Source organism: Dromiciops gliroides, chromosome 1 (genome assembly GCF_019393635.1).
Source record: "Dromiciops gliroides isolate mDroGli1 chromosome 1, mDroGli1.pri, whole genome shotgun sequence".
Taxonomy (NCBI): domain Eukaryota; kingdom Metazoa; phylum Chordata; class Mammalia; order Microbiotheria; family Microbiotheriidae; genus Dromiciops; species Dromiciops gliroides.
In genome coordinates, this window is record NC_057861.1 from 349,303,708 (window position 1) to 349,323,887 (window position 20,180).

Sequence of the window (20,180 nt, forward strand, 5' to 3'; positions counted from 1 at the left end):
CTTTAACTAGCATGAACGCTTTTTAAGTTTTTTGTTTAATTGTATATTTGCTATCACAGTCTATAAATAGAATAGCTTGTCAAAGGCTGTAAACAAATTACAATTTTATTTTCAATTTATGTATTTCTGAGGATTTAAAATCTCATATAACTACTTATAATGGGTGGAGACTTATCTGAATGTCTAGGTAACTATTCTAAAGTTAATGAAATATTTATTTTAGATGTTTATCATTAGGAGTTATGATATTACTATTTTTGTACTGCAGCATGTACAAGCTCCTTGTAGTTAGCCATATCTGGGAAATTAATCCAGAAAAAGAAAGTTCTTTTATTTTTTGGTTTTTTTAGGTACATTAAACCTCAAGAATACAGGATAATCAGAGGATAGCAGCCTCCTTAATTAAAGAAAATTAATCAATAAGCATTTGTTACATGTTTACTATCTACCAGTCATTGTCTGAATTGTTAATGCTTTTCAAAGAAATGGGGTTTTATAACTCCATTGTAAAATTTGTTGTAATACAATGACCAGTCTTGATCCCAGAGAAGAACTGAAAAAAAATGCATTTCCCATTTTTTGCAAGAAAAGTGGAGACTAGAAATGTGGGATAGAGCAAACGTTCTCTGACTGTCATTTTGTTGGTTTGGTCTTTGTTTTCAGGGGGAAAAGAACAAAATGTAGCCTGTTTTTAAATATTTCATTATAATCACTCAAACCATGTAAACATATGATTGCCTACTAAAGGTTCATAAGAGACTTGCTTCAGCAACATTTTTGTGTGTGTGTGAGGCAATTGGAGTTAAGTAACTTGCCCAGGGTCCCACAGCTATTAACTGTTAAGTGTCTGAGGCCGGATTTGAACTCAGGTCCTCCTTACTCCATGGCCAGTACTCTATCCACTTCGCCACCTAGCTGCCCTTTTTGTTTTGTTTTGTTTTTAATTTGGGGGGTGGGTTGGGGCAATGAGGGTTAAGTGACTTGCCCAGGGTCACACAGCTAGTAAGTGTCAAGTGTCTGAGGTCGGATTTGAACTCAGGTCTTCCTGAATTCAGGGCCAGTGCTTTATCCTCTACACCACCTAGCTGCCCCCAGCAACATATTTTTAATTACATAGTGACATAGATAAAGCATTGACTAAGCACTTAATGTTTTGTTTCTTAAAACATTGAAGGTTCTTAAACTCAGTGGAAATTCATAGTTTAAATATTATATCTGAAATTCTACTTCTATTGACATTTTTTTTAGCAAACCCTTTATAACAGGAGGATACATTTCACCCTTGTCTAGGTCCTCACTATTACAAATTCTAAATCACAACAGTCAAAATTAATGAGATTCTACTGTACCTTGTTTATATTATAAAATGCATTACCAGAAGATTTGGAGATAGACATCAAGCAAGCAAGCATTTATTAATATTCTTTTGTGTGCCAGGTATTGTGCTTGGTTCTCAGAATTCTAAGATAAAGGTGAACCAGGTGAATTGTAATGCAGTAAGCTGTCAGTTCAGGGAAGTTATAGAACTTTCACTTCCACTCCTAATACTGGTGAATTGACATATCCAAAGTCAGGGTGTTTGCTTCTGATCTTTTAAAATACTATGTAATATCACACAAAAAATAAAGTCAGTCACCAATCTGATATTATTAACCCATTGCTATTCTAATAACAATAATCCATTGTTTAGTAACATAATATCCTTCAGCATAAAACTTCTAGCCCAGAACAAATCTATTCCCTACATTTTCATTGCTGCCATCTTTTTCCTTACCTGCAAAAAGTGGGAATAGTTGATCATTTCATGGTTTTTACATTCACGGTCCCAAAACATGATCACTATGTTACCTATGAAGGTTAAGTGACTTGCCCAGGATCACACAGCTAGTGTCAAGTGTCTGAGGCTGGATTTGAACTCAGGTCCTCATGAATCCAGGGCTGGTGCTTTATTCACTGCACCATCTAGCTGCCCCATTAGATTAGATTTTTAAAAGAGATGTTTGCTGTCTTTCACAGTGCATATCAATAACAAACAACAATAATAGTAATATTAGCATTCATAGAGCATATAGGGTTTGCAAAGTTCTTTGAAAAAAATTACCTCATTTTATTTTCACAACAATCCTGGGAGAGAGGTACTATTACTATTCCTTTTTTTTTTTTTTTAGTGAGGCAATGGGGGTTAAGTGACTTGCCCAGGGTCACACAGCTAGTAAGTGTCAAGTGTCTGAGGCCGGATTTGAACTCAGGTACTCCTGAATCCAGAGCCAGTGCTTTATCCACTGCACCACCTAGCCACCCCTTACTATTCCCATTTTACAGATGTAAAAACTTAGGCTAGGAGAAGTTAAATGACTTGCCCAGCATCAGATTGAAGTTAGGTCTTCATGACTCCAGGTCCAGAACTCAATCCATTGTGCCACCTAGCCCCTTCGTTTGAAGAAAATCCTTATAAACAAGAGAGCCAAGTATACTCCCTTATTGATCTTTCCTGATTTCCCTGGCTGTCTTTGCCTCCCCCTCCATAAACAAACAAACAAAAAACAACAACAACAAAAAAAAAAACCTTGTATTTATGCTGTGTACAATTTGCATATAATTATGTGTATACTTGTTATATTCCTTGATAGAATATAAGCTCTCTGTGGATAGAGACTGTTTCAGGGCACCTGGCACATAGCAAGTGCTTGATGAAACATTGCTAGATTGCTAGAAATCTTTGTAGAGAAAGGCCCACCTTCCTCATCATCACCTGTAACAGCTGCAGACCAACTGCACCTGACAGGCATATAGGCACAGGATTTTCTTATCTCCCCCATTAGAATGACCTCTTTAATGAGATCAGGGGAGGGACTATCTTTCTTTTCCATTTGTATGGCCAGGCATTGGTGGTTCAGTGGAGTTCTAGCTCTGGTATCAAATCTGGAATCAAACACTTACTTGCTGCATGGTCCTGGACAAGTTGTTTAACCTCTCTTTGCCTCATTTTCCTCAACTGTAAAATGTGATGATGATAGCACCTACTTCACAGGGTTGTTGTGAGAATCAAATGAGGAAATTTGTGTAAATCCCTTAGCCCTCTGCCATGTTTATTCATCTGGGGATATAATAAAAGTATCAGTAGAAAGGTATACTTCTACTATACTATAATAGTTCATTTCTTTTCTCTTGTTTGTTTCCCTGTACCTGAATCATTTTTACTAAATCAGGCATTTGCAGTTTTCCCTTTGTTATATTTCTTTCTATGAGTCCTGATGAAATGACAATATGTTAAGTAGGGAGATAATATAATTTCTCCTAATCTATTTTTTGTTTGTTTTCAAGAGGAGGCATGATTAATTGTCCCAACTTCTTTCTCCAAGGTAAGAATTATGTCTGGATTCCTGCAAGGTTGATTCTGCCTTTTAATTTTTAAAGATGAGTTGTGTTCTACCGACTTTAATTCTAGGGTAATTTTTAAAAAGATATTTGAAATCCAACAGCCTCAGCTCTATTTACATGGCTTTTAACTGCTGTATGGAAGGGGGATGGGTTCTAGAGAAAAGAGAATGGATTTATAATCAAAAGGCTTGAGTTTGGATGTAAACGATACCACTTTCTAGCTATACAATTCTGAAAAAAGTCTACTAACTTTCTCATTTATAATGTGGGGAAGATCGTGTTGCTTAGAATTCCCAAAGTAAGAATGCCATCTAGTCCAGTGCATACACCACAAATAAATATCACTGCAACATAGTAGATAAGGATTTCTCCAATGTTCACTGCTCCCCAAAGCAATTCATTCCATCTTACTTGGTCCTAATTGTTAAGAATGTTTTCTTCTGGGGGGTGGCTAGGTTATATAGTTGATAAAGCACTGGTCCTGGATTGAGGAGGACCTGAATTCAAATCCGACCTCAGACACTTGACACTTACTAGCTGTGTGAGCCTGGGAAAGTCACTTGAATGTTTTCTTCTTGCATTATAGCCTCAATTTTTCCTTTTTGCAAACCTGATGCTTTTCATTCTGCCTTTTGTGACCAAGCAGAGTAAATCTATTCCCTTTTACATCTGACAGCCCTTCACACATTTACAAGGGTGTTGTGTAGATCAGATGAGATAACTCATGTAGAACATAATTATTAAATAAAACATCAGTTCTACTGTTATTTTAGGTAGAAACAAGAGGTCTTTTCAAATATCCCCTAGCATCATGTATGTAAATATAGCAGATACTGTGTTCTACTTTGCACCTGGTTTCTTTGGTACCCTACCTCAAAGGCGGCTATATGTATAATATTCAAAAAGATCCATGTGGGGGGGGTAATAGATGCAGTATAGACATGAATAATAGTGCTGCCAATCTGTGATAATCAATATCTTCATTATTTCTATTGGTCTTCCTTGTAGGATGTCAAGTGCCTCTCACATTAAAATTGTAAATTTCAGGCTACTAACCCCAAGCTTGTCACCCAAAACAATCTGGCTTCATTGTTGTGGTGCTACCTTCTTTTACCCACCTGTAATTTCCATGAATTATCAACTCAGGAGCTAATTTTGACCTATGTCAATTCATCATTAAATGTTATCAGCTAGAGTGCAGTGTCTCCCATCAGTATTTAATGATATGATAAAGACAAGAAAGCAAGAAGGCTGGGCAAGAAATCAAATTTAATTCATGGGAGTAAAAGTTTATGGTGTGTCTGCAAAAGCCTCCAGTGAACTTACAGCTGGAATTGTTATTCCCTGGAGCTGTGTTTGTCAGATCAATCCAGAAAACTTCTACCTGTTAATTTTCTTGTCTCAAGTAAGACTTTTTATTTTATTTGAGCTGCAATTGTTGTTCATGCAATGGTACACTCAATCAATATTCATCATTAGGTTCTTAAAGCCATGTTGGTTTTTCTTTCCATTTCACCTCTAACATATATTGCCACTGACATCCTTGCATATTAACATATGCTTTATTTTATTTTTAAAACCTGTGACCCCAGTCCTGTATTATAAGGACTCAGACACTAAAGAATCATTTATCATTTACTAAATATCTACTTTATATACATAAATATAGTGTACATATATACACTATAACATATAATTAATGCAAAATGCTACTTTTTCCCACTTAGATGATCAGTGCTGTATGCAAGGGCACATAATAAATCTGTCTTAAAAAGCATGCATTTGTGTACATTATCTTCACAAAATCCAGTCTCCCATGTTCCCAGGAACTGAAAGGAATTAAGGCAGGCATCATGAAAAGGTGGGAAACATGGATATACACTAGTGTCCTTTGCAATAAAAGAAACAGAAATATATAATGCATTCAACTTATTTTAACTCTACACTTCATCATGTCAGCTGTAACTGAGCAATGGTCATAGTCAAAGTAGTGGTGAAAATCTATAAGTTCATAGACCATTTCTCAGATTCTTTTAAGGTGTCGAGGTCCACAATAATAGTGTCCCTAAAAAAAAACTCTTCCTTATTTCCCACAGAGAGTTGTTCTGGACTGGGGAAGGGGTGGTGGGAAAAGCAAGCCTCTTTCCTGATCCTGATAATCCTCAAAGTCAGTAAGACTGAATTGGCCCTAATGCTAGCAGGGCTTTAAATGTTCTTTTGAGGGTATTTTAGAACTAAATTATATCCCTAGGTCTAAAATACCTTTAAAATTATTTTCTCAGTCTTTCCCAGAAGGAATCTATTTTGCAGGTCAGTTGTTTTTCCAATGAGATATTTCACAATCTTCTATTTTTCATTCTTCTGCCTTTTTCTTATTGTTTCTTGATGTCTCATAAAGTCATTAGCTTCCATTTTACTCAATTCTAATTTTTAAAGAATTATTTTCTTCAGTGAATTTTTGTATTTCCTTTTCCATTTGGCCAATACTACTTTTTAAGGAGTTTTCTACAGTGAATTTGTGTGCCTCTTTTTCCATTTGGTCAGTTCTGTTTTTCAAGGCATTCTTCTCCTCATTAGCTTTTTGTACCTCTTTTATCATTTGGCCTACTCTGTCTTTTAATGTGAGACTTGCTTTAGTATTTTTTATGTCTCTTTCACCAAGCTATTTATTCTTTTTCATTATTTTCTTACATCACTCTTTCCTCTTCCCAATTTTTCCTCTATCTCAACTTATTTTCCAAGTCCTTTTTAAGCCCTTCCATGGCCTGAGATCAATTCATACATATTTTTAGAGGCTTTGGATGTACGATTTTTTACTTTATCTTCTTCTGGGTGGGTATTTTGATTTCCTTGTCACCATAGTAACTTTCTATGGTCAGAACCTTTTCTGTTCTTTGCTCATTTTCCTAGCACATTTCTTTAATTTTATCTCTTTGTTAAAGTAGGACACTATGTCCAGGGTTGAGGGCACAGAGCCCCAAGCTTTGTGCAATTGTTTTCAGAGATACTCCTAGGGACTATAAATTTTCAGTTCTTCCAAGGTAGTATGATCTAAGGAGAGGTATTTTTTACTGCTCTCCTGGTCTGTTCTCTGGTTTGTGAGAGATAAATACTCTTTTCTATCCTGGAACTGTGAGGAAGGTCCCTGCTCTATTGCAGCTGCAAGATTTGATATGCTACTTCTACTTCCCACCATCAGACTGAGACCCAGGACTACAATCTGGATCTGAGTATGGGCAAAGCAACAGAGTCCTGCCTCAGTGCTAGCAAAGAGGCCCTTATAATATCCTTCTGATCAGTTGTTTGACCAATTTACCATCTCTGCTATAGATTTAGTGTTTCCCAAGGCCTGCTCTGGGTTTGCTGGGGTCAGGCCTGTGCTAGCATAACCTGCACTGGACTGCGCTCCACTCTCGCCTGGGTGTGACAGACCTTTTCTGCCAACCTTCTAAGTTGCCTTTGGCTGGAAAATTATTTCACCCTGTCCTTTTGTGTGTTCTTCTGCTCTAAGAATTGTCTTGTAGTATTATCTAAAGGTATTTGGAGGGGTTTGGGAGAGAGGTCAGGTGAGTCACTGCCGCTCCTCAGTCACCTTGGCTCCACCTTGTATTTTGTATTTTCAACATTCCTTTGCCTGAAGGAGTGGGCATAGGGGACTAATGAAAACAATCACTGACTCTTATAGAATTCCTTGGTAAAGGGAGGTCCTTGTACTATCCAGGTGGGAGAATATCTTTGTCTAAGTCTAGGAGAAACTGGAGTGCATATCTGTATGGTAGATGTTTTACTATCCATTGTTTACAGTGGGTTTTTATTGTTCCTATGCCAAGACTACAATTATGTGTTCTCTGTTCCTTTGGGAAGAAACTACACAATACCAATGTGACATGACTCCAGGTCTGGTAAAACATGACAGATTCCAGAGGGACATAGGGTTTCCAGTAGTCTGGGGTTTTTAAAGCTAATTCTGATTGGTTAAATCCATACCAGGCACACCTGATAGACTGATGAAATGGCCATGAAAGAGAACTACCAGAATGAATATTGTCTGCTCTCTGAGAATTCTGGGAAAGTTGGCACTTCCCTTGTACTTAGACTCATTGGCATGGAGTAGCAGGAACCTTGTCTTATCTAAAGACAAGGACTTATCTTTGGCTCTTCTCCAGTGCCTGGTACAGTTCCCTTTATTTTGTAGGTATTTAATAAATATTTGCTGCTGCTTATTTGGGTTGTTATTGAACTAGCAAACCAAACCAAACCAAACAGCAAAAACCATTGAAATATCCAACTCAACTAATATTTTTTTTTTTTTTTTTTGGTGAGGCAATTGGGGTTAAGTGACTTGCCCAGTGTTACACAGCTAGTAAGTGTTAAGTGTCTGAGGCTGGATTTGAACTCAGCTCCTCCTGAATCCAGGGTCAGTGCTCTATCCACTGCACCACTTTTCCCATTTTAGCATCATTTATTTTGTTTGTGCAAAGTCCTGTTTTTAGTCAACCAAAATGATCCATTTTTCTTCCATGATCTTTTATATCTCTTGTTTGATCATGAATAGTTCCCCAAAGATAGCTCCAAAAAAGATAATTTCTTTCTTGCCCTTATTTAAAAAAATAAGTATGTGACCTTTTATATTTCAGTTATGTATAATTATAGCTTCTACTTATATAGGGTACTGTGGTAGCCCTGACCACATCCCAGTATGATAAGCGCCAGCTGGGTTTCTTTGATGGGACACTTTTATCCTTAATTCTGATTTTGGAGAAATTTCTTTAATGTGCTTACATTCTTTTTGAGGCTCTGTGCTTTCATGGTGGGAGGGGTGGGCAGAATTCACCTCCCTCCTGGAGAACTAGTATTGTTATTTTTTCATAGCAAAACTTACTAACAGTGAAGTTTAGTATTTTGTAGTTAGAACAGTGAGGTGGGTGTGAGACAAAAGCTGCCTCTTGTTTGGGTATTCACTCCTTTCATCCCCTTGCTACCTTATGCTACTGTTTTACAAAGGGTTCCACACTAACAAAGCTCACAGTGTTGTTAATACTAAGGGCTGTCACTTTACAGCATCAAAGGATGCAAGCATCTAATTAGTTCTGTACATCAGAGAGCTGAAACTGAATTCCTCTTTAGGGAGATACAAATCTCCTAAAAATAGGTGGTCAGGGAGTTCACCAGGACTTGCTATTTCGATTCCAACTACAGTAAATTGGTTTATTTATGATCAGAGGGTCTTTTAAAGTTGTATAAAACCTGAGAGGTCATCTAGTCCAAACCCTATTTTATTAATGGGAAAATAGAAGCCCAGAAAAGTTAAGACATTTGCCCAAGGTCAAATTACCTAGGCAGTAATTAGCAAAGCCAGGATTCAAATACAAATAGTCTGGCTTTAAATTCATTATTCTTTCCATGCTATGCCACCTTTTCTATCTGGCCTATTGATATTCTGTCATCTATTTTATGAGATACCTACCCACCCACAAGGAAGATAGGTTTTCCTTGATGATGGCACCAGCTGAAGCCCCTGAATTGGTGACTTACACTCAGAATTTTAAATTTCTTCACTTGAAAGAGACCTTAGACATCACTGAATCCACTGCCCTCAATTTACAAATGAGGAAACTGAGGCACAGAAAGCTGAAGTGATTTGCCCAGGCCAAATAACTATTTAATGAAAGAGGTAGAACTAGAAACTTATTCCTTGCCCAGGACTGTCCCATTGTATTGCTCTGCTCATTATCTAGCTGAGCATTAATCTATTCAATTGTGCCGATGCCTGTGTTTTCAGCCTAATGATTTTATTTTTTTAACTGCTAGATGGTATTCTGTTACGATCATCTAGGACAGCATTAGTAGTTCAAAAGGATGTCAAAATAATTATCTTAGTAAACACAGAAATATCAGTGAAAGGATCCCTCAATAAATACTGTTTGAAGATGCTAGTAACTTCTGATGAATATAGTAGTCACAGAGACGATGAGTAAACATTATCAGTGAGAGCAGAAGTGACATGAAACAAAAATACAGTGCTTATCTCTTAGGGACTGATGATGGGTACTGCTTTGTGATGCATTCTCTTTCAGCCATTCACAACCTGGTCTCTTCCTACCTTCTGGACAGCTAGGTGGTGCAGTGGATAGGGTGCTGGGCCTGACGTAAAAGGCCTAAGTCCAAATCCAGCCTCAGATACTTTCTAGATCTGGTAAAGTCATTTAATTTATGGCTGCTTCAGTTCCTTCATCAGTGAAATGGTAAAAATAATAGCACCCACCTCCAGGGTTGTTGTGAGAATTCAATGAGATAATATTTGTAAAGTGCTTAGCACAAGCGCCCAGCACCTAGAAGACACAATAGATGCATGCTCCTTCCTTCCTTCCTTCTTACACTTTATGCCAGTCTATATACTCTTCAATCCAGTTACACTGTCCTTGCTGTTCTTGGCATATGACAAAATATATTTCCCTTCTCCATGCCTTCTAACTGACTCTTCCCCAGGGCTGAAATGTTTTCCTTCCTCACTTTTACCTGCTGGTACCCATAACTTCCTTCCACATTCAGTTTAAATGCTACCTTCTGCAAAAGGCACCTCCACCCCTGATTAATCCATTCTGTCTAGAATTACAATCCAGGTATATCTTAGATATAGCTTCTTTTTTCTTTTAACATTTTGTGTTCCCACCTTGCCCTGCTCCCCAGCTTCCCCACCATGGTACCATAGGTTCCTCCAGAGCAGAGAAAGAATTTTTGTCTTTCTTTGTATCCCCAGCAATTAGCACAGTGCTTGGCACATAGTGGGTGCTTTATGAATGCTTCTTCTAGATAATGATGATCTATAAATGTGAATTGCACACAGGAGGTTTCTGATTTGTTGATTGATGAAATTTGTTAAGTGATTAAATATACTGACTTTCTTTTTATTCTCTTAGATACTAGCAAATGTTATCATTTTCATCTGTGGAAACCTGGCAGGAGCCTACCACAAGCATCTCATGGAACTGGCTCTACAGCAGACCTATCAGGATACTTGTAATTGCATCAAGTCCAGGATCAAGCTGGAATTTGAAAAGCGGCAACAGGTAAGGTCTCATGTCTTTGTTAGTATTTTCACTGGGATTGTATTGATGTGGACATTCTACATATAAAGGATGAGCAGTCCAGTGAGTCAGTGACCTGGTCATTAGTATGTGCATCCATTGGTATGTGACAGAATTACAAAGTAGAAGAATTCACTTGTCTAAGGAGTTTTCAGTCAGGTATTGTGGAACAACCAGAATGTATTAAGCACTTACCACCTCCCAAGAATTGTGGGAGAAGAAAGACAATCCCTGCCCTAGCGTAGTTTACATTCTAATGGAAGAAGATAAAAGGAATATGTAATAGAGAAAGTCCAGAGCAAAACCTGGAGGTTCTGGAAGGAATCATCCAATCTGAGGGAAACAAGCAAGAGCAAAGCTACTTCCATTATGTGTATTCCAGGGCTGAAATGAGGCTTCTGACTGAAGACCTGGGGCATGGCAAAGGAAGTCTGGAGTACAGCCTGGAAAAGAAATGTCAGCTCTATATTAGCCACATGGTTAACACAAATCAACCAGCAAGTCTTCATTGAGTCCCTACAATGTCTCTAACTCTGCTAGATGCAGTGGGTGGGATACAAAGAAAGTAGGACTGAATCATGCTTCCTAGTAACTTCCCTGGGCCTCAGTTTCCTAATCTGTAAAACAAAGTTCTTAGACTGACTGGTTTCTGTGTACCCCTCTAATTCTAGATCTGTGATCTTGTTCTTTCTACCCAAAATGCAACATTTTTCCATGCCTGATCATCTCTTAGTCCAGTCTTCAAAGGCATTATTCCTAACATTTTGTTTCCTATGGAGAAGCATTGGTCTCTTTTGACCGATAAATTTTTCCAGGCCAGGGCTCCTGATTATTTGTTGGCATGAAGTCCACAAATGGAAAAGTCACCTAGATAGTAGCCATTGGGAAGGAAATAATAGACAAGGAGATCTAGGGATCCTTGGGTTAATTATTTTAAAAGTGCTTTAAAGTTTACCCAATACATTGCACCCATTATCCTATTTGATCTTGACAACAACTATGGGAGGAAGATGCTACAACTGTTATTATCCCCACTTTACAGATGAGAAGACTGTTACAGATGAGAAGTTGCTTTACTTACCAGAGCATTACCCAGCTTACTTAGAAAGGGCCATACCTGTAACTGGAATGGAACAGTGTTCTGGCTACAAGTCAGCTGCCTTTTTCTCTTTTCCATTATACCATGCTGCCTTAAGTAAGTAGTGCTGTCTAAATGGTGACAGAAAAGAGAATTGCAGTAAAGTAATAGTAGTCTTGTATTATGCTAATAGTCTCCTCTGACAGCATTCATAATTGAGTGTTGAGAAACTTACAGATGATAAATTCCTCCTTTACAACATAATGGACTCCAGAGCATGGACCGCGTGTTTTGCTAGCGTTGTAATTTCCATAACATCTACTACAGTACATATTATGGATAGCTGAATATTTGGGGAGAAATATAAGTGTATGTGTAACTAATTGCTGTTTTATAGAAAAGGCTGGGAGAGGGAGATTTTAGAAGCAGGAAGGCTTGGAAATTGCTGGAGTAAGTAGCTATAGACAGGTAGACTTTGTATGGCAAAGTTGGAAGTGAGCACTGCACAGACTATTGAAGCAAAGGAAAGACATTGATTGTCAGAGAAGAGGAACAAACAATCCAGCCTGGAAATGGCCTATGGTTGCAGTATTCTGTTCCCACTCTCTTCTTCTTCCAGCAAGAATAATCTGAATGAAGTATGAATAGCAAATAGGTTAGAATTGTGGAATCAGAGCCCCTCGTGATAGGAAAAATCCTTTCAGATCATGTAATCCAACTTGTACCTGAATAGGAATACTTACTATGAATAATAATAATAATAATAACCTGAGGTATAGCCCAGTTCTGTTTATGTTTATATCATTGTTTGCTATTTGTTTCATTTATGCATAGGCCGACTATTGTGCTGGCAAAATTATAAACTCCCCCACACCTTACCTCCATAACATCTAATATGTATTACTATGCATGCAAGTAACACTTAGTAAATATTTGTTGAATGAATGGAATAAATGGCAAAGTGCTTATTGAATGAATAGAATTGATTGGGAGCTGTGATCATTATCATGTCCTGAGAAGAGAACTGAAAGCAGGTGCTTAGGTCTGATAAAGAGGCTCTCTCAATAGTGGCTAGTCCATGAATGTTGCCTGTGACTTGTGAGATTCAAGAAGAAAGGGACTATTGGGGGAGGGGGGTGACAATAAGAGGATCTAATAGAAGATGGTGACAGATAAAGAGTAGAATTAAAGAAATAAGAACTAAATATGATCCTAAATAAGCTTATTTTTCTGAATCATAGTGCTATCACTGGTGATGGAGAAATTGGGAAATGGTCAAGATGTCTAGTATATTTACAAATGAGTTTTATACATGGCACATTTAACTTTAGGGCATGGTGGGACATCTGAGTGAGAAATCTGCTGCTCATTTGGTTTTCATAAGATGCTTTTTATTGATCTCAGAGAACCCAGTCTGTAACAGAAATTAGCCCCATGGTTCTATTTAAGGCAACAGCTTACTATGAACATTCACATTAATGTTGGTGCCATTAGCTTTTATTTCTTTCAATCAAAGTTACTTTAAAATATATTGCGGCATTGAGAGCCATCAAGCCCAGCCTTAGTATTGAAATTGTTGTTTTGTGTGTCTGGATTTTTTCCCCTATTGGACTGATCTCATGGCATTCATTTCTTTCTTGGAAACATGAATTTCATCTGCTCATTCATACAGTAATACTATACTATACAAACTATAGTTTGCATATGAAAATGACACTTCAGGTGACAGTATTCTTTTTTTAATTATAAAAGTATTTTATTATTTTCCAGTTACATGTAGAGATAGTTTTCAACATTTGTTTTTATGAGGTTTCTAGTTTCAAATTTTTTTCCCTCCCTCCCCAACCTCCCCAAGACAGCAAGTAATCTGATAGACGTTAATAACATTAAACACGTTTCTGCATTAGTCATGTTATAAGAGAAGAATCAGAGCAAAAAGGGAAAACCTCAAAAAAGAAAAACAGCAACCAAAATAAAAGAAATAGTATGGTTCAATCTGCATCCATATTCCACAGTCTTTTTTTTTCTGGATTTGGAGAGCCTTTTCCATCATGAGTCCTTTGGAACTATTTTGTACCATTGTATTGCTGAGAAGAATCAAGTCTATCACAGTTGATCAACACATCATGTTGATGATACTGTGTACAATGTTCTCCTGGTTCTGCTTATCTCACTCATCATCAGTTTATGCAAGTCTTTCCAGGTTTCTCTGAAATCTGTCTGCTCATCGTTCAAGTGATAGTATTCGTAAAGAGGAACATTCAATAACTAACATGTAATGCTATGGTCTGTATGTGGATATAAATAGGCTGCAGAATATTATCAATAATAACATTTGTATGACAATTAGCATTTTAAAAAATCATCCAGAACATATGAGACTATGAAAGGTGTCAGGTCAGTAATGTAGCAGGAGTAAGAGATAATAGGTGGTAAGCATGAGACCTCACAGAGCTATTAACAGAACCAGAAGCAGGCCTTAAGTATTTGGGGTGTAATCTTTATGAAAAACTTACAAAGAGACCTGAACAAGAGTCACTCAGGATAAGAAGGGAAAAGGTGAGTGGGCTGTGATCAAGTGCTTAACAAATCATTGATGTCGATGACAGGAATCTTAGTCATCATATCCTGGGTCCATTGAATAATGATAATAGAATGTATATAGTGCTTTATGTTACGTCATATGATCCTCACAGTTCTCTGAGGTGTGTGCAGTTAGTATCATTTCCATTTTACAGATGAGAAAAGAAGATGAGAGAGGTAAGAAGGGACTTGCCAGGTTTACAGCTAATAAATGTCTGAGTTAGGATTTGAATGCAAATCTTCCTGACTCCAAGTCCTGTGGTCTAGCCACCTATTTTTTTTGTGTGTGAGTCAATTGGAGTTAAGTGACTTGCTCAGGGTCACACAACTAGTAAGTGACAAGTGTCTGAGGCTGGATTTGAACTGAGGTCCTCCTGATTCCAGGGCCAGAGCTCTATCCACTGTGCCACCTAGCTGCCCCTTTTGCCCCACTAAAGTATGGAAAGTTGTTCATATCAGCATAAAAGTTCCCCATTGATTAAAATTTCCCTAAATAAAAAGCATATTCTTTTATGGTGCATGCTCATTTATTGAACTCCAGATAATACTCAGGTCACTGATAAAACTTTAAAACATTCCAAAGGAACTTCAGGGATATAACAAAACCTCTTTCAGATCTCAGGATTCCCACTAAAATGAGGGTCAGAAGGGATTTGGTACCATATGTTTCCCAAAATCTGAAGAGTGACTTTGGATAAGACCCAACATCTGTGGACTTTGGTATATTTATCTGTAAAATGGAGTAAGATGATTCCTAATTTCTAATGTCCCTTCCAGGTCTAAAATTTTGTGATTTCTTCAGCCTTTGAACTTTCCCAGTGTAGCTGCAGAGTTAGACTTCCTAGTCAAAGAAAACAATATGGAAGAATCATACAGCCTCAAAGGTTGAAAATTTGTCTTAAATCATCTTTATCCAAAAACATATAGCAAGTGAATACTAAATATAGGATATCATACACTGTGCTATGGAAATTATGTAGGGATGATTTTGGAGGTACGATCATAGGATCTAGATTTAAAATGATCTTTAGACAGGATGTAGCTCTTCATTTGACATAAAAGGGAATTGAGGCCCAGTATGATTAAATGAATTGTCCAAAATCACACAAGTAACATCAAAGCTGGAATTTTCATGCGGACCTTCTGACTCTTTAAGTGGTGGAGAGCAAGAAAGTGATATAGAGAATTTTGGAAGTATTGTCCCTGGCCATGATGTGCATAGATATACCATATAGATAATACCATGATGCACCATGTTTCCTTCCCTCAACTAGTGTTTTCAAAAGTGTTCTGGAGAATCTGTCAGTCCTAGCAAGGGAGAGGGGAGGGAAAAGAAATATGAGCCATGATCAAAGTAAAATAGACAACGTGAGACACTAGTGACTTTTATAGAGGGCAAAGAAGCAGCAATTGATCGTTTATGTTTGTTTCAGGAAAAAAAGAGTTAGTTATTAAAAAAATCTTGAGAAAATCTATCTTAAAGGTGCTTTATAAAACTAACTGTGATGAGACCTTGATTTAGAATTAAATTAGGTCACTGTTAATTTTGAGCTTTGGCTTTGTTTAATTTTCTTCAGCAATCTTTAGAGAGCCACAACCATCTTTCATGTACCCTGACTGTATCATAAAAGGCCCCTTGTCAGGCTTGAAGAGGCCTAGAGGTTTTTGTGACTGGAATCTGTCAGGGCCTTTCGTAAGTTGATGAGACATTGATGCAGACCAACACAAGAGCCCTCTTTCTCCACTGGTTAAGCCTGTTATACATAAAAGGCAGTCAATAAGTCCTTGTGTAAGTAAATTGAATAGAATATATTGCTTCTATACAAGAATGAAAAGCTGAGGCTGTTGTTTTTATTCTTTCAAGAGAAACTAGAAAATCTTCTATTTGTAAACTGTTCTTTTCTAAGGTGTAATTCAAAGAATTTCAGATTATATGAGTTGTTTTCAAACTGTTATAGCAGAAAGATAATGAACTTAATAAAAAGAGCTGACATTTATATAGCATTTTAAAGTTTGCAAAGTGCTTTTCACATAACATATTTTAAAATTTGTAAATATGGAGCATAAACACAAACATACTACATCAAGCTTTAGGTTTGCTTCCTCCTGTAGGGAATGAAAATGGTATAAAATCTTTCATTTTGGCTGCATGCAAATGGTTTTTATTGTTGATTTTTGTTGCTTTTGTTGTTCAGTTTCTGCTTGTGTGTGTGTGTGTGTGTGTGTGTGTGTGTCTATGTGCTGCAGGGAGGGAGTGTGAGAGATTCAGAGGTAAGGTAGATGAATCTGCTTGTTACTGTGACACATAAGTGATGCTTAATAAACACTTGCTAATCAATTGAAGTAAAATATAACCATCACATCAGTAGTATTGTCATTTGAAAAGTTCTGGAATTGAAGGAATTCTACTAAAAGTTGGTTTAGCATTACTATTAAGAACTTCTGGAGAATATTTTCAATGTTATAACTTTATTTTTTTAACAAACAAAATATAAACACACATGAAGTTGACCAAATTAAATGTCTGGAGTTTCACGTTTTATATGTAAAAAAACCAAAAATACATGTGTGCTCCCTAGGAATTGGACCCCATTTGTAAAGTTGTAAAAATGCAATACTATACTACTCATATTTTAATTTGTTTAATGAAAATGTCCTAAATTTCTAGGAAATGGGAAAGCTGATGAAAAGACTATAACTTTTTGTTCAGCAGAACAAGATGTATATTACCAACTTGCCATAGCAGGAAGGATTTTTCTTCTTGAAAAAATGAGGTTCAGGGAGGATTCAAAAAACACTTGTTTCCAACTTTTAACTATGACTTACAATCATTAGTTATGGAAATTTTTGGCAAAATAATTCTAATTTAGAGTGAATTTTTTTCAAAGAAAGACAATATTACTACATTTTAAAATATTTGCATTCTGGTACTTTGATAGCATAAAGATTCTGATTTCACAACTGCTGGCATATAGGTCTTTACCTTTTAGTATCACCAAACATTCAATGTGGATTTAATACCTTCCCTTCACAGTGAAGCATTACTATATGGGGGTTATATCATACACCTTTGTTTTCAAAGAGTCTGTAGACTCTAATATAGTTTGAAAGATAATCTAGATAATCTAATTTGGTTTGAAAGATAGGACAAACAATTTAAAAAATGATAAATGTAACAGCCTTTGAGATGAATCCCTGTAATCAAGGAGAAATGTTTATAGCCTGGCTAACTGGGTTTCTGGAAGGTATGGTTTTATAAAAAAGTCTTTCCTTCCTTGGAGAAATTTGGGAACTCTCCTGGGAGTGGTGTTTGGAGACAAGATGAGGATTTCAGAACTGGAAATCCTGTTAACAGAAACTTGTATAATGAGAGAGAAGCACTGCAAGAGAAATTCTGAGCCTAAAGAACACAGAGTGGTAAGCAATCCAAAACTTCATTGAGAAGGCTGATGCCTTCCACCACTGAGGCCAATGAAAAAAATGTGACCAGAGCATGAAATTGTCTGACCTTTGGTGAAATGTCTCTTGGCTTAGAATTCAGGAAGCCAGAGAAAAAAATTCTTTTGCCCTCTTTCTTCCTCCTTTTCTATGTTTAATTGCAGAGTTTTCTGTTTTTAAAGTTGTTTACTTTATAAATTAGTGTCAAAGAGAGTCCATTGGACATAAGGGATCAATTATAACTAATTTTTGTGTTTCCTTATTTGTAATGGGGGAAGGGCAAGTGCCATGCAACAGAGAAGAACAGAGTTTGTTACTGATATCCAGAGATACCAAGTACTGAGGTCCAACCTTTGGTTCAAAAGTGCTAGGATGATAGGAGGCTCAATTAAATCCAGAGAAAATCTTATGGTTCTGATGTATCAATCATCTTTATATACTTTCCCAGAAGCAGAACTAAAATGAATCTGGCTTTTTTTCCTTTGCCCTAGGCTAAAATGAGTCAAACCATCATTTTGGTTTTTGGCAAAAGCCTGGGCTGTTGGGTCATGTTTCTTCATTCATTTTTCCCCCTCTTCCCCCAGTGCATGCACAGAAACAGTTCTCTGCAAAGGTGAATTGAGGTCAGTGAATAAGGACCAGGAACACCTGGTGGCAGGGGAACAGAATCAACTAGTAACAGCCATATTTCAAAGGTGTCAGCTGGTAGAGGGGATAATCCTTCATCTTCTACCTCTAAAGACATAACCAAGTGGTTGGAAGGAATATATAGTAACAATACAAAGCAGAATATTTTATATACCAAATAAATACTGTAGTATAGCTACAAGAGTTGAGAAGAAACCAATCTCTGTAACTCAAGTTATTCCTTTGTGCAAAATTTGGACAGATTTTTTTTAAAGTTCTGTGTTTTCTTTGTGTCAAATGAAATTGTAACAAAGGAGTCTTAGACCAGGATGTTTTCTGCTCTTTCCTAATGCCAATTTCTTCATAGTTCTTCATTCTTTTTTGAATTTTTAAAACATTTTTATTTAAAGTTTTGAGTTCCCAATTCTATCCCTGCCTTCCTCCTCTCCCCACTCCCTGAGATGGTAAACAAGCAGATATAGGTTATACATGTGCAATTATGTAAAACATTACCATATTAGTCATTGTGTATAAAAAAATGAATTAAAGGAAAAAACTGAAAGAAAGTAAACAATAGCATGCTTCAGTTTGTACTCAATATCAGTTCTTTCTCTGGAGGTAGATGGTATGCTTCATCATTAGTCCTTTAGGATTATCTTGAATCATTGTATTGCTGAGAATAGCTAAGTCATTCACAGTTCTTCATCAAACCATATTGTTGCTTCTGTGTATTGCATTATCCTGGTTCTGTTCACTTCAGTATGCATCAATTCATGGAAGTCTTTCCAGGTTTTTCTGAAATTATCCTGCTTGTCATTTCTTATAGTACAATGATAGTCCATTGTAATCATATACCATAATTTGTTCAGCCATGCCCCAGTTGATGGATGTCCGTTTGATTTCCAATTCTTTGCCACCACAAAAAGCTGATATAAATATTTTTATAAAAATAGGTCCTTTTCCATTTTTTTAGATATTTTTGAGATATAGACCTACAGTGGTATTGCCAGATGAAAGGGTATGCACAGTTTTATAACCTTTTGACCATAGTTCCAAATTGCTCTCCAGAAAGGTTGAATCAGTTCACAACTCTACTAACAGTGCATTAGTGTACTACTTTTCCCACATCCCCTCCAACATTCCACATTTTCCTTTTTTGTCATATTAACCACTGTGATAAATGTGAGGTAGTACCTGAGAGTTATTTTAATTTGCATTTCTCTGATCAAAAGTGATTTAGAGTATTTTTATATGATTATAGATAGCTTTGATTTCTTTTCTGAAAATTGACTGTTCATATCCTTTGGCCATTTATCAATTGGATAGTAACTTTTATTTTTTATAAATTTGACTCAGTTCTCTATATATTTGAGAAATGAGATCTTTATCAAAGATACTTGTTACAAAATTTTTCTCTAGTTTTTCTACTTTCCTTATAATTTTGGTTGCATAAGTTTTGTTTATATAAAGCCTTTTTTAATTTTATATAATCAGAATTATCTATTTTACATTTTCCAATGCTCTTTATATGTTTTTGGTCCTAAATTCATCCCTTATTCATAAATCTGACAGATTAACTATTCCATACTCTTTTAATTTGCTTATGGTATCACCCTTTATGTGTAAATCATGTACCCATTTTGACATTATCTCAATATAGAGTGTGAGATGTTGCTCTAAACTTAGTTTCTGCCATACTGTTTTCCCAGCAGTTTTTGTCAAATAATGAGTTTTTGTCCCAAACGCTTGAATATTTGGTTTTATCACATATTAGATTACTGTGGTCATTTATTATAATGTAATTTGTATCTAATCTATTTCACTAATCCACCACTATTTCTTAGTCATTACCAGATTGTTTTGATAATTATCACTTTATAATACAGTTTGAGATCTGGTACTGCTAGACTACCTTCTTTCACATTTTTTTTAAATTGATTCCCTTGATATCCTTCAGCTTTTGTTCCTCTGGATGAATTTTGTTA

At 36.5% G+C, this 20,180-nt stretch overlaps 1 protein-coding gene across 2 annotated transcripts in view; it reads left to right on the forward strand.

The window, feature by feature from the left end:
* The window catches only part of ADCY2 (adenylate cyclase 2), a 544,207-nt gene that overhangs the window by 282,309 nt on the left and 241,718 nt on the right, over positions 1–20,180 (forward strand). For both annotated transcript variants that reach the window (XM_043977444.1, XM_043977445.1), the window contains one exon: positions 10,302–10,451. In XM_043977444.1, the coding sequence (XP_043833379.1) occupies positions 10,302–10,451 (150 nt within the window). The remainder of the gene's footprint in view (positions 1–10,301; positions 10,452–20,180) is intronic.